The 27,508-nt window shown below is 35.4% G+C and overlaps 1 protein-coding gene across 3 annotated transcripts in view; it reads left to right on the top strand.

The window, feature by feature from the left end:
- The window catches only part of LOC6044069 (opsin, ultraviolet-sensitive), a 219,143-nt gene that overhangs the window by 153,607 nt on the left and 38,028 nt on the right, over window positions 1-27,508 (top strand). For all 3 annotated transcript variants that reach the window (XM_038260125.1, XM_038260127.1, XM_038260124.1), the window contains exon 4: window positions 8,971-9,159. In XM_038260125.1, coding sequence (XP_038116053.1) covers window positions 8,971-9,159 — 189 coding nt within the window. The remainder of the gene's footprint in view (window positions 1-8,970; window positions 9,160-27,508) is intronic.

Raw genomic sequence — 27,508 nt, 5'->3', positions numbered from 1 at the left:
AATTGGTTAAACTTGAAAACGGTGCACTTTATCAAAATTTCACTAGAGCACTTTTTAATTGCAAATTTGATTTTACATCAAAAAATGAAGTTGAAAAATTTTTGCGACCAATTTTTCGATTTTTTGAAAAAAATTAGTGTTGATTCAAAAATTCATAACTAGCTCAAAGATTTTTTGCACAACCTGAAAATTTCTGAAAAGTTAGCATTTGATGTCCTCTAAAACATATCAAAAAATAAAAAAATTAAAAATAGTGTTTTTTTTCAAATCAAGTTTTAGTGACAAAAAGTTAAATAAAAAATCACCAATTTTTTTACCGTGCATCATTTTTTTCAGTGTAGTCCATATCCATACCTACAACTTTGCCGAAGACACCAAATCGATCCAAAAATTCCTTCAAAAGATACAGATTTTTGAATTTTCATACATCATTTTTGTATGGCCAGCTGCCAAATTTGTATGGAAAATTATATGGACAAACTAATGATGCAAAATTGCTTCTTTGGGCATACCGAAGGCACCAAAAAAGTTTCAGTCGAATTAAAAATACAAAAATTTAAGAAAAAATACCGATTTCGTAGAGAACTGCTCTCCTATAAAAATAAAAAAATCATTTACTAAAACTATTTTTTTGAAAAGTGGTCTAAACGTCAAAATTTTTAAAAACCGATAGCGGGAATCGAATACCCAGAAAATTTTACATAAAAGTTTCCATATTGACCACTGTCCTAAGTCCAATCCATGGGAAGATACAGCGGTTTTGAAAATAAAAATGCCGGAGCTCGTCTAATTTCTCAGAAGTTTGCCTTTGACAGCTTTTTAATTGGATATATGGGCTTACAGATATAAGTTTGAATACATTGCTCATAACTTAAAATAGAATAATTTTTTCAGTGTGGTAGAAACCCGGATAGGAAATAAGCTTACGTAAATATTTAAACGAGTCAAATTCAAAAGCTGTCAAAGGCAAACTTATGGAAAATTGGACGAGCTTTCTGGTAAAAATATTTACGAGACTGAAAAATCTAGTCTGTCAAATAGAAATTGCCAAAAACCACCCAAAAAACTTTTTTTTTTCAACACTTTTATTTTTAAAACCGCTGTATCTTCCCATGGATTGGTATTAGGACAGTGATCAATTTTATGTAAAATTGTCTGGGAAATCGATTTCGACTATCGGTTTTAAAAAATTTTGACGTTTAGACCTTTTTTCAAAAAAACAGTTTTAGTAAATGATTTTTGTATTTTTTTTGGAGTGGCATACCCTCCTGCATTTTTTGTCAGTCTTTTTGTAACATCTTAGGCTATTTCCTCAAAAATTTTGAACGAAAAAAAATCGTGACATCACCTTGAAATTTAAAGTTTAAGCTTAAAAATCTAGAATTCTCATACAGCCCATGTTCGCATAAATGTCCCATATGCAAAAACAGCAAGCTGAGAAAAACGCAATTGAAGTTTGTCCCATACATAAGGCTATGTGTTCGCGAAAAAACTGGATTTCCTCCTGATTTCTAGAACAAAGTACTGGATGTTATAGGCTCTTTCGAAAGAACACACAATTTTGAACCAAACTGCATCAATAACTCGAAATCGATGAAAATGCATATGGGACATTTATGCGATCATGGGCAGCATGGAAGTGGCATGTATTTTTATTTCAGTGTATTTCTTTCAGAAAGCCCGTCCAATTTTCTATAAGTTTGTGTTTGACCACTTTTTGATACGATGCAACGGCTTCGAGATACAGTTATCTTTAAATAACTTACGCCCTTCTCAAATTTTATTTTCGAGTACTATCGGCTCCATATCCACATAAATAGCTTATATAGGCCTAGGATAACATATCTACAAAGTTTCATTGAATTCGAAGAGGGTCGGGTACAAAAGTACTAGAAAAAATCCTGATTTGAGCTGGAATTGCTCAAAAGTGGATTGCTTTGCTTTTAAAACTAAATATTTAATTTGAAGATTTTTAAACTACAACTACACGAATGGCAATAAAAAATGTCGGCATGGATAAATCTTAGATTTCAAGTACTGATATCCACAAAAATCTAAGAAAAAAAAATGCTTGAATCTAAAGATATGAGTACCCGGAAAAAAGAAAGGTACACAAATCTACCGGGAATCCAATTTCGATTCCACGTCCCACCCATCCCATCACGTGAATCATATGATGTGCAAGTTTTTCCAGGTACAAGTTTCTTGGTGTTTTTTTTCTTCTTCTCTGATTTCCAATCGGAGCAAATATCATCCCAAACTCGGGGAAAAGTAACGCCGCAAAGTGGCCTTCAGGACAACTGCTGTAACTCAATTCGGAAAGTGTTTGCTTATTCTGTGCTGGCAGGACACAAAAAAAACAAATCCAAAGTCCCGAGCGGGAAAGAAATTCAAACTTAAAACAAGAAACATTTTCCTTCTCGTGGGTCGTGTGGTGCATTTGAGCATGTAATTTGAACAATACTGGGTGAAAATAGAGTTGGAAGGTGCGCTTTCTTTCAACTGCAACGCCACATGAAATTCTAAACATAAAGCCTGACCACAGAAATGTCCACAATGGGTTCACGGTGACTGAATCCAAATAGTCAAAGGGAAGAACCGGGAACTCTGGTGTCGTAAACAGCCACCGATGGATAAAAGCTGCCGTGCAGGCAGGATCACCGAGGCAAATATGTACACAATATTATCCCGAGAATTGCAGCATCTGACATCGACTACTGGAAAGGAAATGGAAAATGTTGACTCGAATTTCTAGAAACAAATTGTGATGAATTATGCAAGAATTTTAATGAAATCGTTTGGTATAAAGCATTCTGAATTGGGAAAAAATATTCCTTAACAATTCTTAAGCCGTTCTGTATAATTTACTTTTAAAAAACATCAAGATCATCAACTTCTAAGCAGTAGAAACTTCCGAATGCTTTCCTATTTACAATGTCTCTGTATTGTAAAATTTGACATTTAAGTTTATGCTTGTTTTCAATACACTTTAAAACAAATTATCAGAAGACAAACAAATTTAACTAATGGACGCTTTTGTTTTCCAGCCAAAAGAACAACTTCACACGGATTCCAGCCATTTTCCAACCAGAAGGACATGCTCATTGAATTGAACGCTGATAAATACGCCATTTTATGCAATCGAATTTCGCACCCCACACCGGTTCCACGAAATCGAAAACGCCTTTTTGTTGTTACGCAAAACCAGTAACGTGAAATTCAATTTTCACATTAATCATGTATGGCCACAAATTCTGCAGTGCTTCGCTGAGTTCCAAATTGAACTTCTATTTAATTGAATGCAAATTGGTAAGCCCTGAACGGCTGTGCTTTTGCCGAAGTTGAATACATTGTGTTTCTTGGTGCACCCTTTTTTCCTGAAACTTCTGGAATGTCTGCTCAATAAGTGCATTCAATGATGAAAACTGGACTCTTATCATCCGATCCTAGTGAGCCAATCTTGTTTTATTGATTTTTCGTCTTAATTTTTGCAAATATAAACTGCTCGAAACCGAAGGATCAAGCTGACAGAAAGCATATGGTCATCAACGAGTGGGGTTTTCCAGGTCCAAATAATGTTAACCCTTAACTTAGCAACGAATCAATTGAGTTAAAAAGAGTTGCTCAACAACAAATAATTATGAACAAGTAATAATTTTTGAATTATTTAATATTGAGATTTTGCTTATCAATTTCTCTAAAACTGAGAGGAAAATATATTTTTTTTTAAATCCATTTAAGAAAAAATCTGTAAAGAAAAAGTAGGACCATCATCAACGTAAAGTTCAGGCATTGCCCCCTCCTTGCCGGGATTATCCCTTGGAAAATGGTCGACAGTCCTGTCAGCTGTTTGATTGAATGTTGTGCTCTTAAATAAAACATATATTAAATATGTGCACCTGTAAGTCGAATAACGAGCTCGAACCATAATCGGATGTTTGGCTCAACCGGACAGCAACCCAAAAAAACGCAGAAGCATGTATGTTTTCCCAGAAGGACCCAGGGCATACGATATTCTGCTACTAGCACAAAAAGTCATTATAAAGTTGAATGCCCTTAACCAATTTTGTGGTGTTTTGGAAAAAAAAACACACCTGTCATATGCAGGGTGGATTCTATCATATGGAGCTTTCTTGCATCGGATGACAACTTTTTAAGAATAGCTACGTATTCATAGATGCATAAAAATTGTAGAAATGCAGTCCAAACTCGATTATCCGAAGGCCGCGGAAAAAAATCACTTCGTTTAATCAAAACTTCGGATATTCGAATCACGAAAAAAAAAAATCGTTGGCTAAATTTGATTGTTGAGCTTAGTTATGACCCATAAACAGGAGGATTGTTAAAATATCAAAATATCAGCTCTCACCAACTACAGTTATCCCGCCTGAATGTTCATGCCTCAAATTCATAGCCGAACACGTTATCGTGTTTACACACTCGCGAATGACATTTTCCCTTTCTCTCTCATTCCCGCTTCCACGATCATTGTAACGCAACAGCGTTTAACCACAAAAGCCGCCACAAAACCAATTTCGCAAACGCAGTTAAACGGGACGTCATGCGTGGTCGGCTCCTAATCGCCGTCCCGCGTTCTCTCATTGCAGTTTTCGGAGAGACTGAAATACTTAGCGGTGAGAACGCATAGTCGAGGAAAAGGGGAGGAGTGATAGAGAATGACATCGCTGGCAATCACGATACACTAGAAGAGATCTCACAACTTGTCACAAGCTATAGTGACGGCCGCTATACTCTCGGATGTTTTTGGTGCAGAGATAATCAATTGATAGCTTTTCTATCACTCTTTTGCAACACTGCCCATAAACTACGCTAAAGTAACTTAAATGTTTTAAATTCAAGATGGCGGCCAATATTACGGTGATGAAACATTGAAATTTCAAAATTTCGCTTCGGATAATCGAATCACAAAAAAGTGTTTTTTGCTTTCTTTTTTAATTGTTTAGCTCAAGTATGACCCCTAAACTACTCCAAAGTGATTAAGAACTTTTAAATCCAAGATGGCGACCAAAATGGCAGTGATGAAATGTTGAAAAAAAAAATATTTTAATTTAATAAGCAATGACCCATTCAATTTGACTAAAATGGGAACGCATAGCTCGATTTTGATGTTTAAGACAGAAAATAAAAAAAAATCTTAAAAAAAAATTTGTTCTTGATTCGATTAATTGAAGTCCCATACAAACCTTCAGATAACCGAACTTCGGATAATCGAAACATCAAATAATCGAGGCTTTGGATAATCGAGTCTAAACTGTATTCAAATTTGACTGAAATGGGGTCGCAGAACTCGAATTTAATGTTTAAAACAATAAAAAGAAAAAAAAAACGTTTTTTTTTGTTCGTAATTCGATTATCCGAAGTCCTATACAAACCTTCGGATAATCGTCCTATTCAAACCTTCGGATAATCGAACTTAAGATAATCGGGTCTGGACTGTAGTACAGTTATTCCACATATTTGAAACGATTGCAATACTAAGTAGCATTTTTTAAGTATACATAACCCTTCTTAAGTCGGTCACTTCTTCTCCTCACTATTTTGAATTTTAATTTATTATCAGATCAACATTCTTAAAGAGCATTTATTAAACGTCACGTCCGGGATTTCAAAAATATTTTTTTTATATTTTGTTCCGGTTTTCTCGCAATTGAAAAAAAAATACAAGCTTTGTTCTGGAAATTCAGATTTATTTGTAAAATATGATGAACAATCTAAAACTTAGTAATTGATAAGAATTTCATAACATTTAAGTTTCATTAGGATTAATTGTAAAAAAAGCTTAAAGATCTTAAAAATGCCCAGCACTTGAAAATTTTGATTTTTTACGCTATTTTAGATATAAGACTGGGTTTCATTTCTTAATGAATAATTATCTTAATGATTTTCAATTTAAAAAAAAAAAACCATACAGTATGTAAAAAAAGTATTTACACCCCTTGGGCACTATGCACATTTTGTGATGAAACATGTAACAATTTAAAGTTTGACAGAAACCTAGTACTACGTTTTTTTCAGAAACTCATGCCGAACATTTTGCTACAAAAAGCTCATGAAAAGATGTTTTCTATAAAAAGTTATATAACAAATACTATAACAAAAATAAAAAAGGTGCAAAAAAAGTTTGTACACTTTTCGAAAAATTAACATAAATAATGTTATTTGTTGACAAATCACCATAAATCCAGTCTCCCAACTCCAAATAGTCATCCTTGACTGATTAAAAAAATAATTTGGATTGAATATAAAGTTTACTAACTACTTAAAGTGTAAAAGTTTATATAACTGTGGAAATTCTATACAAAACTTATCTGAACTTAATTTTGCAAACTTTCAATTTAAATAAATGTCAATATATTACCATAAAATTGCTATTTGAACATTCTGAAGTGGGTATAACACCGTTTTAGGGGTCTTTGTATGGATAGAATAGATTTTTCGTTGGAATTTCGTACCAACCCGGAATTACGTTGTCGGAAAATCCGCCAGCATCTGAACCGGTCCACAATTCACAAGTCAATCTATGTGGCATCGGAAAGGGCATAAAGTTTCCGATCTTTCGATACCCATACATCCAGGTTTTCTATAAAACCCACGTTTTTAAATACCTAGGCAAAAACGTTGTTATGGTTTCGTTTGAGCAACCTGCCAAAAATGTATGGAATTTCGTAATTTTTGTTCTCGTGGATCAAACTTACTTTTTGTCCAAGTATTTAACAACGTGGGTACCTGGGATGTATGGGTATCAAAAGATCGGAAATCTTATGCCCTTTCCGATGCCACATAGGTTGACTTGTGAATCATGGACCGGTTCGGTGCATATTCCTACTCCAAAATGTTTATTTAGCAATTCTATGGTAATATATTGACATTTAGTTAAATTGAAACTTTGCAAAATTAAGTTTAGATAAGTTTTATATAGAATTTCCAGAGTTATATAAACTTTTATACTAAGTAGTTAGTAAACTTTATATTCAATCCCAATTATTTTCTTAATCAGTCAAGGAAGCCTATTTGGAGTTGAGAGACTGGATTTATGGTGATTTGTCAACAAATAACTTTATATATGTTAATTTTTCGAAAAGTGTTCTAACTTTTTTTGCACCTTTTTTATTTTTGTAATAGTATTTGTTATACAACTTTTTATAGAACACATCTTTTTAGGAGCTTTTTGTAGCAAAATGTTTGGCATGAGTTTCTGAACAAAACGTAGTACTAGGTTCCTGTCAAACTTTGAAATGTTACATGTTTCATCACAAAATGTGCATAGTGCCCAAGCGGTGTAAATACTTTTTTTACATACTGTATTTGATATTTTTTCCTCAAGCACCGGGATTTGTGACGAGCCAGGACAAATTTAACAGATTAAGACAGCTTTGAAGACAACATTTTAGCATAATGTAAAAAAAATGATTGATTTTGATTCAAACAGGAAGATTGATTTACATTTCTTTGCTGCAAAATCTCCTATCCTTTTTAAAAAATCAAGTTTTGCAACGGGTTCCATGCAACATTTTTTGCAATTCCAAAAAACACACACTGAGTGAAATTTTATGTAAAATTTTCATGTATTTTGTCAATAAATCGTTTAAATCAAAAAAAAATTTGAAAAGTGTTACTTTTAAATCGTTTCAATCAAAAAAAAATTGAAAAGTGTCAACTTTTCAGCATTTATTTTGAAAAGATTCTGTTATTTTTGGTACAGAAAAGTAAGCTATTTCGTCGTTCAAGAATGACAGGAAAAGTAAGTAGTTTCACGACGGAATTGCAAAAAATATTTTTATAAGAGACTTACTTAATTAGAATCAAATTAGATAAAAAAATGTGGTTTATTAAAAATCCAAAGCACAACAAAGATCAGCAATATTTCCGAAAAAAACGAAGTTGACTTTATAGCTGTCGGCCACCATTGCTAGTACCAACCACTAGTGCCTTCCTTTTTATCTACAAGGACTTCGCCGCCCTGGGCTCCTAAGTGTACGAGAGTATGGCACGAAGCGACGGCGCCGAATACCCATATTTACACAAAGAATTGTAGAGCGCCCGCCGCGGGATTCGAACCAGCGACCTCTGGAATGTGAGTCCAGTGCGCGGTCCGATTGATCAACACGGGCGGGTCAGCAATATTTCCACCTTTGATTTTTTTAAGCTATATAAAATCTGCTGTCCTTGTTTAGAATGAAGTTTTGATTATCGCCTTTTAAAAGTATTCAGCTTAATTTATGATTTTGAGCCTAAAACCTTAACAAATATAATCAAACCTTGGATTTTAGGACTATTTAAACATTTCAAAAATATTGTTCCAGTTTCCCGGGAAATTTCAAAGCCAGGAATATTGGACGCCTAAACATTATAGTCTTTATATGCCAACATAAGGTGCCCGATGGAATGGCATACTGTTCCCAAGAAAGAATATGTTTGAAATATTATGAATATTATTAACTTCATTTTAATAATGTATATATGTTAATTTAATCTTTAAAAGTTGCCTCGACCCATCTTCGATTTTCGTGAAACTTTGCTCTACTTTTGGTGCTTTTAGTCCCTGATTAAAATTTATTTTTACAATCCCACGTTTACCAGTTACCGTTTTCAGTTACGGTTAAGTGATAGAATTTGTTGCCAAAGGGACATTAATGTAAGATGACCGACTCAAAATGTAAAAAAAACGAATTTGAGGCAAAAACTTTGAACAATAGTTATATAGCGCTGCCATTTCCCGTTACGCCATTTCTGCCTTACGCTTACATTTTAATCTGCCAATTCCTGCATCCATCTACCTCATTGCTTATCCAACGAAAAAGATGAAGGTCAAATTCTGAGTTTTCTCTACCATTTCGGGGAAAAAAATAAAAAAAAGAATAATCCAACCGGAAAATTGCCGAAAAAGTTAATTTCCTTCTTTCTTTTTCTTTCCACATTTACACCTGAACCGCCCGTTCACCCCGCCAGCAAGTACATTTCCCTGTCCGGCTACGACGGCCCGCCGGTGGAGGACGCCTTCCGGGACCGGATCAACCCCTTCTGGCTGCAGTTCGAGCCCCCGTCGCCGGTGGCCCACTACGCGCTGGGCTTCGTCTACTTCCTGATGATGGTGTGGGGCCTGTTTGGCAATGTGCTGGTCATCTTTATGTTTTTCAAGTAAGTATGAACCCCCTTGGTCTGCTTGCGGGCTTTTGAACAAAAATCCTCCTACAATTCAACGGCACTGCAGTGTTCTGGAATGCGAAACGAGCTTTTTCTACGATGCCGGGCCCGGGATCATCCTGCGGAAACCGACTAATTAATGCGATGCCGATGAGAGGGCTGGAACCAGCTGTTGATTACCTTACCAGGAACACGACCCTCGTATTATGGGGCCAGCTTTCGTCGATGGTCATTAGCCGTAATGCCACTTGACGGGCGAAGGGGCAACCAGAGAGCCGGGTTGACTTGGGGCTTCCAGGTAGACTGTGGCAAGCTTAGAGGGGACATTCTAAGAAGGACATTAATGAACTGATGGACTACTCTCCATAATCTGAAATAGAAGGATGAAGTTTTTCCCCTGTTTGTTTTTGGTACGACCACGTTCTATAACAAGGTCCACAAATAAACTTCAGTTAAGAGTATCACAATTAAAATAAAATAAAAGTTAAAACTAGGATTTGATATTGCATGTCAAATGTAAGAAATAATCAAATATAAAAGTATGATATTTTTAACTGTGTTCAAAACTTTCACCAATAAAGTTTACACTGCCAATAAACGGAACCATTTTCTGCAGAACGATGTACAAACAAGGCGAAATGAGCTTTTCCGCATTTCATCGCCATCGTCTCAAGTCAGTGGGTGGGGTAACATTGCACAATATCCACGCTCATCCTTTTTCTTCGATAGAGAAATGGAATGTTAGACAATTTGCAGAAGCTAAAACTTTCGCAATGGAAACAGTGTTAGTTCATACCGAAAAGTTTTTAAATAAACAAAATGTGTTTTTAAAAGAACAAAGATTGAAATTTGATTAAATAACCATGGATTATTTCTAGCAAAACATTGTAATAGGGCCAAAGCCGAAGTGTAAACAAAGAGTCTATCCTGCTCGTTCCTAATGTAAACATCAGATGACGTGAGTAGGATAGACTCTTTGTTTTAAACATAATTGAACATTTGTTGTGTAGCCAAACAACAAGCCCGTAATATGCAAGAAAGACTGTAACTTGTGAAAAGCGCACACACACTGTCACAGTTTGGAGAAGCGTCAAATGTGCTGAATAAACATCCACTCTCTCCGAAATGGACGAAGTAACTTTAATCAGTTATTTTATTGATTTGGTGGCAGTTCAGTGATTGTTTTTGCAACGGAATTGTGCAACCCACCAAAAAAAAATATATTGCCGGTGGTTGGAGATTCGGGGGACGGCTCTCATTCGTGTGCTGAGCAATGAAAGCCGTGACGCTGAGTGTCAACAAGCGGTAAGCAAAAGTGGTGAAATTTTTTGACCTAATAGGCAACTAGCGATTTGCCAAGAAAAAAGTGAAGAGTGCTATTTTTATTGCTTTATTTATAATTTAGGAGGAAAAAGTAAATTATTCTTGCCCACCAAAATGAAGATAGTGACTACACGTATCATTATCAAGGGGCAGATTCATGCCAGATTTGGTGAAATGCTCAATTTCGTTGAATTAAGTTTGGTTGACCCAAAATAGGTACTAGGCCCAAAATATGGACAAATACCCTATTTAAGCAATTTTCTGTGATTTCAGTCATTTGTTTTGTATTTTTTTTTTTTGTCCGTCTGACCTTTTTTTTGGTGCCTTCGGTTTGCCAAAAGAAGCTATTTTGCATGATTAGTTTGTCCATATAATTTACAATCAAATTTGGCAGCTATCCAAAAAAAATGATACATGGAAATTTAAAAAATCTGTATCTTTAGAATTTTTTGATCGATTTGGTGTCTTGGGCAATGTTGTAGGTATGAATATGGACTACACTAAAAAAAAATGATACACGGTAAAAAAAAATTAGTGATTTTTTATTTAACTTTTTGTCACTAAAACTTGATTTGCAAAAAAACACTATTTTTATTTTTTTTTATTTGTTTTAGAGGACATCAAATGCCAACTTTTAAGAAATTTCCAGGTTGTGCAAAAAATCTTTGACCGAGTTATGAATTTTTTAATCAATACTATTTTTTTCTAAAAATTGAAATATTGGTTGTACAAAATTTTCTACTTCATTTTTCAATGTAAAATCGAATTTGCAATCAAAAAGTACTTAAGTGAAATTTTGATCAAGTGTGCCGTTTGCATCGGATTTTTTGCTGTGTATCTCAGCAACTAATGGACCAATTTACAATGTAAAAATCTGAAACATTCGTGAAATTTTCCGATCTTTTCGAAAAAAAATATTTAAAAAAAATTTTAAACCAAGACAAACATTTCAAAAGGGCGTAATATTTAATTTTTGGCCCTTTTGAAATGTTAGTGTTGATTTATTTTTTTTTGAAAATATTGTTTTCGAAAAGATCACGATTCACGAATGTTTCATATTTTAACATTGTTAATCGGACTATTAGTTGCTGAGATATCGACATTAGAAAATAGTGGGTTGACTTAGAAAACATTAAGTTTCCTGTTTTTAAACCTTTGCATGGCAATATCTCAGCAACTAAGGGTCGTATCAACAAAGTTCAAAAATGCAAAATATAGAGAATTTTCTCAGCTTTTCAAAAATATTTTTTTCAAGAGTGAGCAAACATGTGCACTAATTTAAAAAAATGAAAAACTGCGACTATTTTCAAAAAAGTCACCTAAAAATGGATTTAACTTGAAAACGGTACACTTTATCAAAATTTCACTAAAGTACTTTTATATTGCAAATTTGATTTTGCGACCAACTTTTCGATTTTTTGAAAAATCAGTATTAATTCAAAAATTCATAACTCGCTCAAAAATTGTTTGCACAAACTGAAAATTTCTGAAAAGTTGGCATTTTATGTCCTCTAAAACATATCAAAAAATAAAAAAAATTAAAAATAGTGTTTGTTTGCAAATCAAGTTTTAGTGACAAAAAATTAAATAAAAAATCACAATTTTTTTACCGTGTATCATTTTTTTCAGTGTAGTCTATATCCATACCTACAACTTTGCCGAAGACACCAAATCGATCAAAAAATTCCTTCAAAATATCCAGATTTTTGAATTTCCATACATCGTTTTTGTATGGACAGCTACCAAATTTTTATGGAAAGTTATATGGACAAACTAATGATGCAAAATGGCTTCTTTGGGCATGCCGAAGGCACCAAAAAAGTTTCAGTCGGATTAAAAAATACAAAAATTAAAATTCTAAGAAAAAGACCGATTTCGTAGAGAACTGCTCAGCTGCCAAAATAACAGGATTTGTTGTAGGAACGAGATTTTTTCAGCGAAGTCATCTTAGGAAGTCCCCTACACAACCCTTTTAACAGAATACAGTTTCATGGAGAAGAATTTGAGCAATGGTAAAATCCGTAAAAAATCACTTTGACCCATTGTCACCCCCAGACCCAATGTCACCCCCACTGACGATTACAAAGAAATAAAAATGGAAATGAAGTAATGATTTCACGCTTATTTTTCTGAATTTAAAGATATCTAGTATATTCAATATTTATGATCGGCAATAAGGACCAGTTTTCAAAAGCCATCACGGGCCGGGTAAAACAACTTCGCGGACATAGGTTGATATACACGGAAAAAAAGAGTTCCCAAGACGATTTCCAAAAACGTACCATGGGATTTGAACACTTTGTTCTTGGTTCCCATTTTCATGAACGCTTGTTCACGATCTTGGGAACTCTTTTTTCTCCGTGTATAGCACATAAATACCATCATCATTTATTGTTAACCCAAACCGACTTATCTTTCCACATCCACATTCAATCGAACGTTTGCTGAATGGACAAAATTAGCCACAGCGCTCAACTTCTCTGCGGTCATCACTATTTTTCTGCCTTCCATCTCATCCCGTTGGTAAAACTATTCAGCTAGAATCTTCCGTTCGTCCCACAGGCGAGCTTGTTTGCCAAGTTTGTGGTTAACATTATCATCATTTTCTCGAATGCCTTTCTTCCACACAAACACACAGAGTATAGGATGAAAAAGTTTTTCCGTGTGTCAATGTTGCTTTGGTGGCACAAGGGGTTGAGGAGACGCAGGATTGGGGAAATTCGCGAGGAAGCAAAACACATCTTTTTGTTGGCACTCTTTTTTGAATTTTTTTTTGAATTAAATATACTTTATTGAATCTTTCTTATAATAATTACATTTGGTTTACATAATAAGTGGTCAGCTGTGGCTCTTCAGCTTTAATTTGCCTTTCGTGATTTAAGCACTGTTCATTTTCATAACTTTAAAAGTATATGATTTATCATTTTTGTAACTCTAGGTACAATGAGGAAAAAAAAATGTTAAGAAAACATAACCTAACCTAAAACTAACTTAAACTTACAATAAACTAAACCAATCCTTGAATCAAGGGGTATTCAGAAATAGCACATTTTTCCCTGAATTTCAAACATTTTTCTTGAATCTTCTGATCCAACATTTTTACTTCTGCTAATTCATGAACCTCACTTGATCTTGTCCAGCCAGGAACATTCAAAACCATTTTGAGTACCTTGTTTTGGACACGCTGGAGCTTCAATTTATGAGTTCTAGCGCAACACTCCCAAACAGGTACTGCATACTCAATAACGGGGTAAATTATTTGTTTGTAAACTGCTAGCTTATTTTTCAAAGATAGCTTTGATTTTCTGTTAATTAAAGGATACAAACACCTGATGAGAATGCTGCACTTGTTCAATATTTTCTCTACATGCTGCCGAAACAATAGTTTCGAGTCAAGTATGAGACCTAAATAGACAACTTCCTTTGACCAGGGTATTGAAACATCATTCATTTTAATCAAAACATCATCCTTTGGGGCAAATCTGGCCGATTTGGAAAGTGGAAAAATGATGGTTTGAGTTTTGGCTGCATTTATGCGAATTTTCCAGTCGCCAAAGTATTCGGAAAGAACGTCAAGACCCTTCTGAAGACGGCCAACTAAATATCTGGTTATTTTACCCTTATAAATAACGGCAGTGTCATCAGCAAAAAGTGACAACACACCATTACCAGGAAGAGTAGGCAAATCAGATGTAAAAATATTGTACAGAAGTGGGCCAAGAATACTTCCTTGGGGAACCCCAGCATCAATGTTGAATAATCCAGAAGCAATCCCATTCAGAAAAACCCTGAACGATCTCTCCGAAAGATAGTGCTGGATAATTTTGATAAGATACATTGGAAAACCGTATAAATACAGTTTATGTATCAAACCATCATGCCAAACATTGTCAAAAGCCTTCTCAACATCCAACAAAGCCATAGCAGTTGATTTAGACTCAAGCTTGTTCTGCTTGATGATTTTAGTTACTCTCGTAAGCTGATGAGCAGTATTATGTCCCTTGCGGAAGCCAAACTGCTCGTTCAAAATTATATTATTATCGTTGGTAAAATCCAAAAGCCTTGAATAGATGACCTTCTCAAAGAGTTTGGACAGACTACTCAAAAGACTAATGGGACGATAACTTGTTGGCGATGTTGGATCTTTTTGAGGCTTCAAAATTGGTATGACTTTGCCCAGTTTCCAATTGGTGGGGAAGTAACCAAGTTGCAAACATTTATTGAAAATATTGGCTAGATGTTGAAAGAACTGATCACTCTGTTTTTCAACACTAGATTAAAATGTTATCAAAGCCTGGAGCTTTCATATTTTCATTTGTTTAACTGCAACTTTGACTTCCTCACCAGAAACATGGGAATCTGCAGGAAATTCAAAGGTAGAGTCATTGATTGTTGAAATACTATTGGCAACTGATGTTTCTTTACGGCTGGTCATGGAAGCGCCAAGATTATGTGAACTAACAAAATGAAGCCCAAGTGCATTTGCCTTTTCCTCGGATGTAATCAAACGAGAATCCTCAACAATAAGAGGAGGAATAGGCTTTGGTTTGTTTTTAAGAACTTTTGAAAGTTTCCAAAATGGTTTTGAATAATTCCCAAGCTGGCTTACATGTTTTGAAAATTCTTGATTTCTGATATTGTCAAGTCGGTCTTGTATGATTTTGTTCAAATTGTTAACTGAAATCTTTTGTCATAGTCCCCAGTCCGTTGATATTGTCTCCTATAAACATTCCTAAGTCTAATCAAGTGTTTAGTATCTACGTCAATATCAGTTACCTTAAAATTAACAGGAACCTCCCGAACGTTGGCAGCCTCTGCTTGGTTGATAGCCTGCTGGATCACCTCCAGCGAACGATCAATATCAGCAGAAGTTTCCGGGTGTTGATCATAGTCGATGTTGCTGTCGACCACTTGCTGAAACTGCTGCCAGTCAACGTTGTGGTAATCTTTCCGGGTTGGTTGCCGCTGCGGAGTAACGGAAGCTCCAACCTCCACAACCACCGGATAGTGATCAGAACTCAACTCTTCAAACACCTCAGGATGAGCCACGTTCTCAGCCATATTGGTAATGAAGAAGTCGATGATTGAGTGATTCCCAGACCGAGCCACCCTCGTTGGACGATCCGGACTCACAACGTTGTAGTATCCGTTTTGCAGATCGTTGTGCAGAATCACTCCGTTCCGATTCCTCCTGCTGTTGCCCCAAACTTCATGCTTCGCGTTGAGGTCACCAGCGATGATGTACTTTGCGCTCCGCCGTGTCAGCTTCTGGATATCGCCCTTCAGTTTTGCTGCTGAACCATCTCTGGCATTCACCTGACGTGGGCAGTATGCAGCAATGAAGAGTACTGGGCCAACCGAAGTGGGAATTTCCACTCCAACGGCCTCGATGATGTCCAGCTTAAAGTGTGGCAGCCGGCGTGGCTTGAGATCACGATGAACAGCGACAAGCACACCTCCTCCTCCAGACGTGGTCCTGTCGAGCTGCGTCGCAATCTTGTAGTTTTGCAGATAAACTTTTTCACCGGGCTTCAGATGAGTTTCCGTGATGGCAGCTACGTCGATCTCCTTCTCGCGAAGAAAATCCACCAGCTCTAAGTTCTTCCTCCTAATGGAGCAAGCGTTCCAATTCAGCAGCTTGAGGGACCTACGATCCATACTGGATGACGAACGAGGTCAGCACTTCAATCTGCTGGGTCTTGGTTTTGCATCCACGCAGTGCAGCGGACATCTGTTTGAAAATATTGAGGAGTTCGGTTGAGGTGTAAAGATCATTACCATTTTCCTCAACTGCTGGTTCTTGGGTTGGTCTTGGCTCCTGGCTGAAGCCCGGTGGTGGCGGTCTCGGCTCCTGGCTGGAACCCGGCCGTGGATGATTCATCTCAGCTCTCTTCCTGGGATCCAACGGCAACGGTGCCAAGTTTGGGACCTGGCGTCGCGGTTGAAGAGGTGGAAAATTTTCCTCCACCAGGGCTGGAGGAGTTCTACGACGCTGAGGCTGATTCTTCGTCGATGCTTGCTGCCGAATTTTCACGAACTCAGCTCTCTTGGGGCACTTTCGGTCGGTTGACGAGTGCTCACCGTTGCAGTTGAGGCACTTCACCAGCGAATCTTGGATGCACTGGGATGTGATGTGCGCATCGGTACCACATTTGGCGCAACGACGCTTCAGGTGGCAGTTCTTACCTCCGTGCCCGAAACCCAGGCAGTTGAAGCATTGTGTGACGTCACGATGCACTGGTCGGTATCGCTCCCACGACACGATAATGTTGAAAACCGCTCGAATTGCCTTCAGCTCAGGAAGCGTCGTCGATCCCTTAGCCAAATGCAGCAGGTAGAGCTGGTCACGGTACTTGATGTCTTTGTTGCGTCGGCTCATTTTGTGCACGGCCAACACATCCAGTTTCAAAACTTTTAGCTCGGCAGCTAATTCCTCCACTGGCATGTCGTACAGACCTCTGACGACGATTTTGAACGGCTTATCCATGACGACATCATGGGTAAAGTACTCCGCCTCGTTTTCGGTCAAGTAATCCTTGACCAGTTGATAGTGCTGCCTGGATTGCACCAGCACCTTAAATCCGTCCTGACACAGACGAATGTTGCCTAGGACTTTCCCAGACTTGATGAGTTCAACCAGCCCCGCTCGAAAGTCGATCGTTGCTGCTGATTGCCGCACATAAAAAGGAGGCAGTTTCTCCTTTCGCTGTTTCACTTCATTCTCCTTTGCTTCCGCTACCTGGTCCTCGTCAGGCAGTCCAGCAAACTTGTTGTTCTTCAAAAGCTGCTCCTCGTGCGATGAAGAGTTCTCCTCCTCCTCATCCATCGGTACAGTACCGTCGCTCTTTTTCGTCTTTTTGCTGTTCGATGTCACTTCCAAAAGCACCTTCCTTTTGGAAATCCCGGTTTTTGGCCATCAGTTGAGGCCTCAACCTTCCTTTTGGAAATTCCCACTTTTTTGCCTGCTTGAGCCGCAGGTAGGGCGATATTGCCGGCGTTTTGCGCCGGGACGCGACGAGTCATGTTGATTCAGACAACCTTCACCAACGAATGCTCGGATAACAATGTGTTGGCACTCTTTGTGAGCAGCAACAAACCTAGTTTGGTTGGAGGATAGCTGAAGGACCGAAATAGAAAATGGAAATCAAAAGTTGGTTCTTTTGAGGGCACTTTTTGTTTTGTTTTGTTTGTACCTACTTCGCCCCCTTTAATTTAGTGAAGTTGAGGGTAGAGATTGAAGATTCCTATCATTTTACGAGTTTCTCTAAATTGTTGTGCCCAGGCTTGATTATCCGAAGTTTTATTCTATTTTTAAAAATATGTATAAATCACAGTTGATTCTATTGATTTTTTTAATGCTTGTTGGTGACATGTGAATACAAATTCAATCATTTCGAAAAGTGTACTAATATTTAAGAATAAAATACAAACGTTGTTCCCAGAAATTGAAAGCAACCCTACAAATTCTACGATTGTGGATTTGTTCTACGCAGTAATATTTCTATGTGCTTTTTTTTCTTCTACACATCACAGTCAATCTTTCACAAAAACATCCCCCGCCGTCCTCCATCGGGTTAATAAAGCACAAAGTTTCCCGATAAATTGTTGCTTCGCAGCAAACAGTGCAACTTTTCTTGGCAAACAATTCGAAAGCGTATCGACGGGGAGTGCTTTATCTGCACCGATTGGGAAAACATGCCCGGGAAATCAATATATAAATTTTGCTCAATTCAAGTGGCATATTTGCAACTACGACACGTATCTCCCGAGCAAAAGGATGCTCTCTAGGCAGGCGAAGAAAAGTTTTATCAAATCAACCTGTTTTAAAGTACAACCAAATATGTTTTAAAGCTGCTGAAAAGTTTTCAATCGTGTTTGAAATTCTGCAGGATATTTACATCACATTTTTCGCGTAGGGTACTTTTATAATAATTTAGTGTCATAGACCAAGTTTTAAATCTTGAAAATTTTGAAATTAAAAAAAATTATTTTATTGAAATTCAGCTACTCAATTAAATATTTGTTAGGAATGGAAGATTTTCAAAAGAGAAAATTCAAAAGTTGATATATCTTTCGATTCAGACCTGTGATTACAAAACGGAGACGTCTTGCCTTTTTTGCTGGATATTCACCATCCAAACGAACAACAAAGCGCTCGTAAGTCAAACAATCGATGCTGGAGCATTCGTTTCGAGAGTTATCAGCTGTGACATGAAGATGGCACGTTTTCCCTACTTTCCCACACCTCTCCCCAAAAACCAGGTCTTGGGAACATGAAAGACACAAAGCCAAATGGTACCAATCCTCGGAATGTCGAAATTATTAATTCCCGGGAAACAAACGATTGAAGTCTAACTGGTTGGATTTTTAATGACAGATATTATTTTTCTGATCTCACTTTAAAAAAACACATTCCTCCAAAATTTTAATCCCCTAAAATTACCCAGGAACATTTACAAGCCAAACACACCAGTTCACAGGAAATCTAGCAATAAAAACAAACTGACTGACAGATTTGTGGGCACAAATTGTAACCACGCTTAAATTCCACAGGAATTCAAATTACACACAAAAGCCCAAGTGGTTTGAAGTATACCCACACCAACGCACTGGGCAAAGCAACAATGCATTAAACTGCAGAATGCAAGCCATTCCCGGTGCAATTTACTGCATAGTTTTAGCGTTGATTACATGAGTGATGCTTCTCTGCAGCATTCGGCCTGCAATAGGGCAGCCTGGGGTGCAGCGTTGAAGTTGTTTGCTCACACGAAATCCAGTTATCGCATTCAATCAAGCCAAGCCAAACATTCGATTTGAACCCCTTTCAAGAAAGCAAACAACAGGCCTTAAACCCGCCATCTTCCACTATTCGCAGAGTCGGATCAATTTTGGTAGAATGATCCGAGCATTAGAGTGGATAAAATTTGATTTTTTTGGCGTGCACTGGGTTTTATTGTGCATAAATTTCGCTTTTAGAGCATTTCAGTTTTCACCTGCAACGTTGGCCAGATTACGATGCAGATTACATTTGGGTCATTCCACCTCAATCGCTCGAAAAAAGTGCAAAATAAAAACATAATTGTCTGATTATGCTCAAATTTGGAGGGGCAGTTGATACCATTAAAACAAGCCTGAATCCCGATTTTCATCCAAATTGGACGATCCCCTTTATTTTGGCACAAAGTTTCGCCATTTTTGTTAAAAATGTGAAAACCCTCAATGTGTTTACCTGTGATATCTCAAGAATCACAAATCGTAGAATCGATTTTGCAAACAATTAAAAAATAATTTCCCTTCGTTTAAAATCATGCATAGCATGCTTGAACTCGATTACAAAATATTTAGGATTTTTTTTGTTAAAACAATCTTCAAACTTGAAAAATTTGAAAACCAAAGATTGCAAAACAACTGGAATGTGCAATATGCATTTTTAAACTCTTTTTTCATCCAAACGTTGAAAACATGTCCCCCCATGCCTCTCCTCATATTTTTGGTCAGAGTCTTAGGACATAAACTTCAAAAAATATTTGCAACGTCCTATAGGACTTATAAGTTTCTCAAACTATCATTTTTTTATAATTTGCAATAAAGGTACAAAACGAAGCCAAATTTTATATTCTTTTTCACTTTTTTTGTAAAATACTCAAGTGTTCACAAAACACCAAATTGATTCGAAAATACTCAAATTTTCAAATTTTTTGTGTAACAAAAATGACTTTTTGGTGGGCATTCAGGGGCTGGTTCCGGTGGGCCTACTGAGCTCAAATCCCAAATATTACCTTGATTGGACGTAACAGGAGCTGGCGCTCCGCCTTTCAATTTTAAATGGAATTTAGTCCGTAAGAAAAGATTTTTTTCAAAAATGTCTATTTTTGGGTCATTTTGGCCAGCAATGCGTTTATCAAAAACATCACTGGCGTGTAGGCAAGATCCTTGCGCATGTTTTAGTATGCATAACATTGAAGGTTTGAGCATCCTAGAGCTCGGTACAGGCCTTCAAAGTTTGGCATATTTTTCGAAAAATTGGTCCCAGCAAATTCAAATGGCGTTTGGGGCTTCGTGAGGTGCGACGCATATCTTTTTTTGAATTTAGCCGGAAAAGGTGACAAAACACTGGAATAGTGATGAATTTACATATTTTTAGAGGTAAAATTGGATCCAATTTCAGGAGTAATATTACCATGATTTTTTACACTGTAAATTTTGAATGAATGTTTGACAAAAGGTTGGAAAGGACAAAAGGCCGAATAAAAAAAAAGACATTTTACAAAACAAAACTTTTGATTTGAAATATTGATAAGCCACTATGAAAAGGTGATTTGAACGTTTTTCTTTAATTTAATTTTTACATTTTTAAAAATTTAGGGGTCTTCTGAATAAAAACTTGCCCCCGGGTAGCTGGAGACTTTTTGAAAGGGGGAGGGGGGTTAGAGGGGGATAATATTTAAAAGAATGGAAAAACGCACAAAAATATTTTGACTATCAAGAATAGGTTTTTTATAAATTCTTTAAAAAGCTTTAAAAATAATTGAGAAGTAGAAATTTTTTGGAATAACTGCTCATGTTTGAAAGAATGGGAAAATTCACAAAAAAATTACGACCAACAAGAAAAGGTTGTCTTTAAAAATAAAATAAAAACATAAAAAATATTTTAGAAGTCTAACTTTTTTGGAAGAACAGCTCATGTTTGAAAGAATAGAAACGCTGTAAAAATAAAACAATCAAGAATAGATTTTTTTATTAACAAAAATAAACTACCTAAATAAACTGCTCAAAATAAAAAAATGGAAAAGAACTCACAAAAATATTACGACAAACAAGCAAAAGTTGTTTAAGAAAAGAAAAATAAACCCGTAAAATATTTTAGAAGACGAACTTTTTTTTCAAAGATCTGAAAAAAAGAATGAAAAAATAATTTTAAAAATCAAACTTATTTTGGGAGAACTGCTCACGTTTGAAAAAATGGAAATCATCTAAAAAATGGTTTGGAAGCTATTCTGTTTAGGTCGTTACAAATATTTTTCAAAGTTTATGCGACCCCCTCGAAATTTGTCAGGAAAATCAAGGGTGAAAAATATGTTTATAAAAAACTTCAAAATTTCAATGAAAATAGTAGTTAAATCTACTGAAAAAATCTAAAATGCATTTTTTGCATTGATAATCATATTTAGCATGTTTGAACTGGATTAAAAATATTTTGAATTTTAATGATATTCCAATGCACAGTAGCGCAAAAACTTTTTTTCACGAAAAATAAAATTTTCGTCAATACTTAGATTTTTGGAAACTAATGATTGCGAAACAACTGGACAGGTGTAAAATGCATTTTAAAACACTTTGTTCATTCAAATGTTGAAACCATGGCTCATAAATTCATTTTTTAACTTTTTTATTATTTTTCTATAATTATTTGTTTTATTTTTTCACATTCGACCTTTTGTCCATTCGACGTTTTGTCCATTCGACCTTACGTTTTTCGACCTTTTGTCATTCGACCTTTTGTCCATTCGACCATATGTCTATTGACCTTTTGTCGCACATCCTAATTTCCCATCGTCAGCCGAGGGAACAATATTTATTCAATCTTTAGAGAGAGGCTTTGAAATATATTCCCTCTAAGAACATTTATTTCTGCACGGCAAAGGAAGCCAAAAACTCAAATTTGAACCACTCTACCTTCTAACCATGCTCGCTACCGGTAGCAATCCCTGAATCTACGTTACAGAAGTCAAAAGCAATGTGGTTTCGTTGCCATTTCATTTGTGGGTGGTCTACCAACCAGAGTCTGAGTAGGTTGGATCAAGCATTGTTTGTGACTATTTGCTGCCCATGAAAGCTTTCTACACCTTGATTCAACGTAAATGTTTAGTTTTGATGCTAAGATTTTTTATTTTTTCAACCGGCTCCGTGGCTTAATGGTTACGGCTTCTGTCTCCCAAGCAGAAGGTTCAGGGATCAAATCCCGGTCGGTACCTTTGAAATTTGGAATCAGGAATTTGAATATGAATAAAAACTAAAATGAATCAGGTGGGATTCGAACTCACACCTTTGGATTGGTGGTGGTCTGGAACGCTAAGCAGTCGGCCATCAGAAGGTTTACACTCTAGCAGTGAATTGATCCGTAGTGTTGAAACATGTTATCTCTCTTCTTCTTATATTATTAAATACGCGCTGATCCCTGATTTGCCTGAGGCGATTGGAAGTCTAAATATAGATCGAGTTTCCTTCAGATGCTTGCTTCTATGTTTAGGCGGGGCCGAACAATGCCCAGCGACCTCGGAATTGGACCGCAAGGAGCTCTGTCATTCTGAAATGGGTCGTTGGAAGCAGCGCGAGGGCTATCACCACCTAATACCCGGGACTGAGATAAGCTGTATCAGCATTCGGCATATACAAAGTCTGATACAAACTATACTTTCCCATAATTTCGCTACCGGTTAGCGGGTATTGGATTGGACCACACACACACACATAAGATTTTTTATTTTTTCAATAAATCAATGAAGCCATTTTAAAATTTTACTTTTTGAATTTTACTTAATTACTGAAAATACTTTTAAGTTTAAATATTAAAATGCTACAAAAATGGTATAACATTAGACCAGTTAAAACCGTTGAGTGAAAGTGAATTTTAAAATAATCTACATCATTAACTAAACTTTTATGAAAAGACAAATGGGACATTCATACGAAATTGGCTGATTTTAAATGGTCTTCAGTGACGTTTGTACTTTGACAAAATCAAATTGAAATCACTGTGTGACGTTGTTTTCTAGCTATCAACAGTATCGAGCACACCAGATGCAGTGATATGTCTAGTTGCAATACACCTTGTTAATTAAGACTCGCACACACCATTCTGCGGAAGCAGTAATTACGACAGTATCGTTACGCAGTTCAAATAGATCTGCTATCAGAAGACCATGCCACCAGTACACCCATACGTAACAGGTTTCCCAACTGGAGGTGGCTTCCCGACGCCCCTCTGCAAAAGTTTACACTAAGTACTTGCTGCTTAATTATAAAGGTGCACAAATTTGTTCGCTTTGCTAGCGAGAAGCTTTCATAGAACGTCAACACACTCTGCTAAGGTAAACCCACGTAATCCTTTGGAAAATCGTCCAGAGTTAACCGTCGAAAGGTTAAACGAAGTACAAGGCGTCCCCACGAAACGATCGAAACTGGTATTTTAAATCTGATGCGTTCGCTTCATCATCAATTATAGAAAGTTTTAAATGCTATTTGTCGTGATCGGGGACTTTCTTTTATAATAAAAACACAGATATTTTGCAATTAACAAACAACACGTCTTATTCCACAGAAATTAACCACAAAACTGATTTGACAATCTTCATTCTCTCTTTCGCCGGCCGCGCGCATCTCGTTGTTTTCTCGCTCGTTGTTCTCTCTCGTAGCTCGCTAGCGCGCTCTCGCACTCGATCCTCAATCAGCTAACAAGGCAATATTCATGAAGGTGCGCACTTTTTGTTGCGCTCTTAACTCTTATTTATGAATTATATCAATCTTATAATAAATACTCATTTAATAATTTATTACATATTCAATCCTGCAACCCATAATCCCTACATTCTCCCTCTTTTCTACTCTCAAGATGACGAATATCAATCATAATTCCTAACAGAAAAATTGCATGAATGCTAAATCAATCAATATTTTTTTTTAATTTCCTATAAGATTTTCGTCGGGTTCCTCGACTTTGTTTTCATGCTGATCTAAATACGAAAGCGCAGTCTTCGAAATGTTTCATCTATGCTGTCCAAGAGACTGACATTCGATCGCAGGAGTTGTAGAAAATGGAATGCGCTGATGAGGTTGAAAATTTAAAAACACCTGAAAATATAAGAAAAAGAAAAAACGAGGAGGAAAAACAAAAACCACAAATTTTTCTCAAATAAACGCAGGTTTATCAATTTTTTATGCAATACGAGATTAGTGATTGTTTACCTGATTTTCTTTAATTTTTATGTAATTTAAAATTAAAAAGCAAATTTTACAAGCATTGCATTGCTGAAACAACACAATTTAAAAATATATTCAAATTCAAAAGCAATTTTTATTTTTTTAAACATTTCAAATGAAATGGAATTACATTATTCTTATTTATTATCATTTTGTGAATATGAAATATAAAACAATGTGTTCTAAATTCAAAAATCTAACATGTTGCTGACTTAAATAACAAATGAAGCATAATTCTGGCATTTTTAAGTTTTTAATTTATGTGTACCATAAAAAACAAAGAATAAACATTTCTAAAAATATATACAATGTGGTAATTTAACTTATTTAAAAAATCTGAAACAAAAACTATGACAGGCACAGATATTGTTTTTACTCAAATTTACACTTTGAATTTATGTGCGCCCGCCATGGAGTTTAACCGACCTATGGATTATGAGCCCAAGCCCAGTGCCACGTCTGATTGATCCACCAGACGGGACTTGAAGGTAAACATAAACTGTTTTTAATATTAAATGCAGACGTGACGAAAAGTATATGTTTGTGATTAATACCCAAAATGGATCTACAAGCAAGCTTATTCCTTCCTCATTTTCAATATTTTCATCTGTACTTTTCTGTAATTTATTCCCAACCAAGCTGTACAGCTAAAACAAACAACTTTTTTTTTTTAAATAAAGGCTAGTATGGAGATCGGAAGGAAAGGGGCCAAGAAACAGCTTTACGAACAGCAGAACAAAGGAGAGGGAGCGTTTTCTTGAGGCTTTTCTTCACCCTATCTGGCTTGCTTTCACTTCTACTGCTGCCCATTTGAATTTTTTCTTGACCAGTTCCTTCCAATATGCAAACACCGCTTAACATTGTATCAAAAATTACCGCATTTTAACTAATTTTGAAACTGTTAATAAATCATGGCAAAAATTACTAAAATGCCAAATTAGTAATATTTTCGAAGAATTTGTTTTTATCAGTACCGGTACACTTTTATAAAATAAAAAATAGTCTATATTTCAGTTTAAGATGATTTCTTGAAAAGTAATCTCAATAAATGAAGCAAATTGCAAAAATAATATAAATAATTCAATTAATGCTCAAAATGTGCTTTGCTGCACAAAATACATTTTTTTATAAAAAAATAAAATCAAATGTTGTTTATTTTTGCCACAAAAGCTTTCTTTAAAAAAAATACCGATTTAACGATTTTGTTCTGTAAATGCATGGTAGTATCAACATTTTTCAACTTTTATATTAAAAATTTTGAACTTTCTATTAATATTCACTTACGCGATCTTTTAACCAGACAAACGATAGTTTTTACCGAATAGTTTTTTTTTCTGTTGTGTCTACTTAATAATATTTTTGTTTATCTTGAAACAAAACATAGTACAGAAAATATTATTCTAATGAATAAAACAAAATCATGTGGTAAATTGTTGCAATAAAAATAAAATATATAAACTGAAATAAATGCCGTTCGGCTAAATTCGATTTCTATTATATGTCAAATTTATTTTCTCTTCAAATTGTATTTATTGTAGCTAAAGGTATGGATTCAAGCACTTTTGATATTACCGTAGAATGTTTAAGGTCATATTATTTATATATACCTTCAAAATGTAAAAAAAAAATCAGATAACAACAAAAAACATATTTTATTCAATTATTCTTGTAATGCATAGATGTATAGATTGCAATCTGACTACTTTCTCAAAGAGTTCCAGCTCAGGCGAAACATTTTTCAAACTACCACCGCAGAGGTCAGGCTCCAACACGGAGGAGACAATATCCTAACCATAATTTCCTTCAAAACGTATCTTGCTTATCTAAAAACAGCTGAAAGATTTTGTAAAGTTTTATATTTAAATATTTTGTTTTATTTTTCTCGTCATGTAAAATGGGTTCCAAGCAACTTTGATAAATTACTTGAGTAGATTGTTCACAGAAACTTATTTTTTTTAATCACGATCTTTACGATCCCTGTCAATAATTTCTTTTCTTATTTAAAATTTTAACTTTTTCTTTGCTGATAAACTCCTGTTATGTAATCTGAAAAAGTTTGGTTTCATAATTATGTACAATCGATTAAAGAACCCCAAAGTTTCTTTAATTTATTTCAAAATAATGTTTCTCTTAATTTAATTTTGATATATTTACATTACTAAAATTCTAAAGGTTTTTTTTAACTCAATAAAATGATACAGTGTTAAAATATAATTTCTATCGAAATTAATGAATGATTTTGAACTATTTTGATACAAATAACAGATATTGCATTGAAAAATCAAAATAAATAAATATAAATATTCCTAGTTTTTTTTTTAGAATAATGTTTTTTTTTTTTCGTTGCTCAAATTGTCACTCATACTTCTCAACTCAAAATTAATATTTAAATATTTGTATTATTTTCTCTTGTGACCTCACACTTTAAATTATATTTTAAGCATTTCTGATGATTAATCATTCCTTTATTTATTATTTAAAAATGCATCAAATTAATTATTAAGTGAATTATTTTACCTTTTTTCAACTAATAATGTATTGTTCATGTTAACGATTACTTAAATTTTTACTTCCCTGTGAAATAATGTTGGGTTTCAAGCAACTTCTGTATCACAGCTGAGTAAATCGATTAAAGTAACAATTAACCATAATAACTATCAATATGGAATACCGTAATCTGGGGCGAATCGGGACTACAGTCTGAATAGGGACAGCCGTTTTAGAGCACTTAAAGCTTTTAAATTTGGAAATGGATGTACACATTTTGTTGGTCTGAGTCTGTTCTATCCGAAACCAACCGGAAAATCAAAATATTGTGCTCCAACATGGTTAAAACTGCTGTCCCAATTCGCCCCATGTGTCCCGATTGACCCCAGTTTACGGTACTTAATCATTAACGTCTTTCAATTTAGAGGCTTATCTTTCAAGAGATGACAACTCCAGTGTTAGTGACAACCGTTTTAGTCCTATTCGATGAATTTAAAATCATTTCTTTAGGTAGTTCACAGACATAACGCAAAAATACAAATCAAAATCAAAT

The sequence above is a fragment of the Culex quinquefasciatus genome, chromosome 3, assembly GCF_015732765.1.
Source record: "Culex quinquefasciatus strain JHB chromosome 3, VPISU_Cqui_1.0_pri_paternal, whole genome shotgun sequence".
Classification (NCBI taxonomy): Eukaryota; Metazoa; Arthropoda; class Insecta; order Diptera; family Culicidae; genus Culex; species Culex quinquefasciatus.
This window is presented reverse-complemented; position numbering and strand designations above follow the sequence as displayed.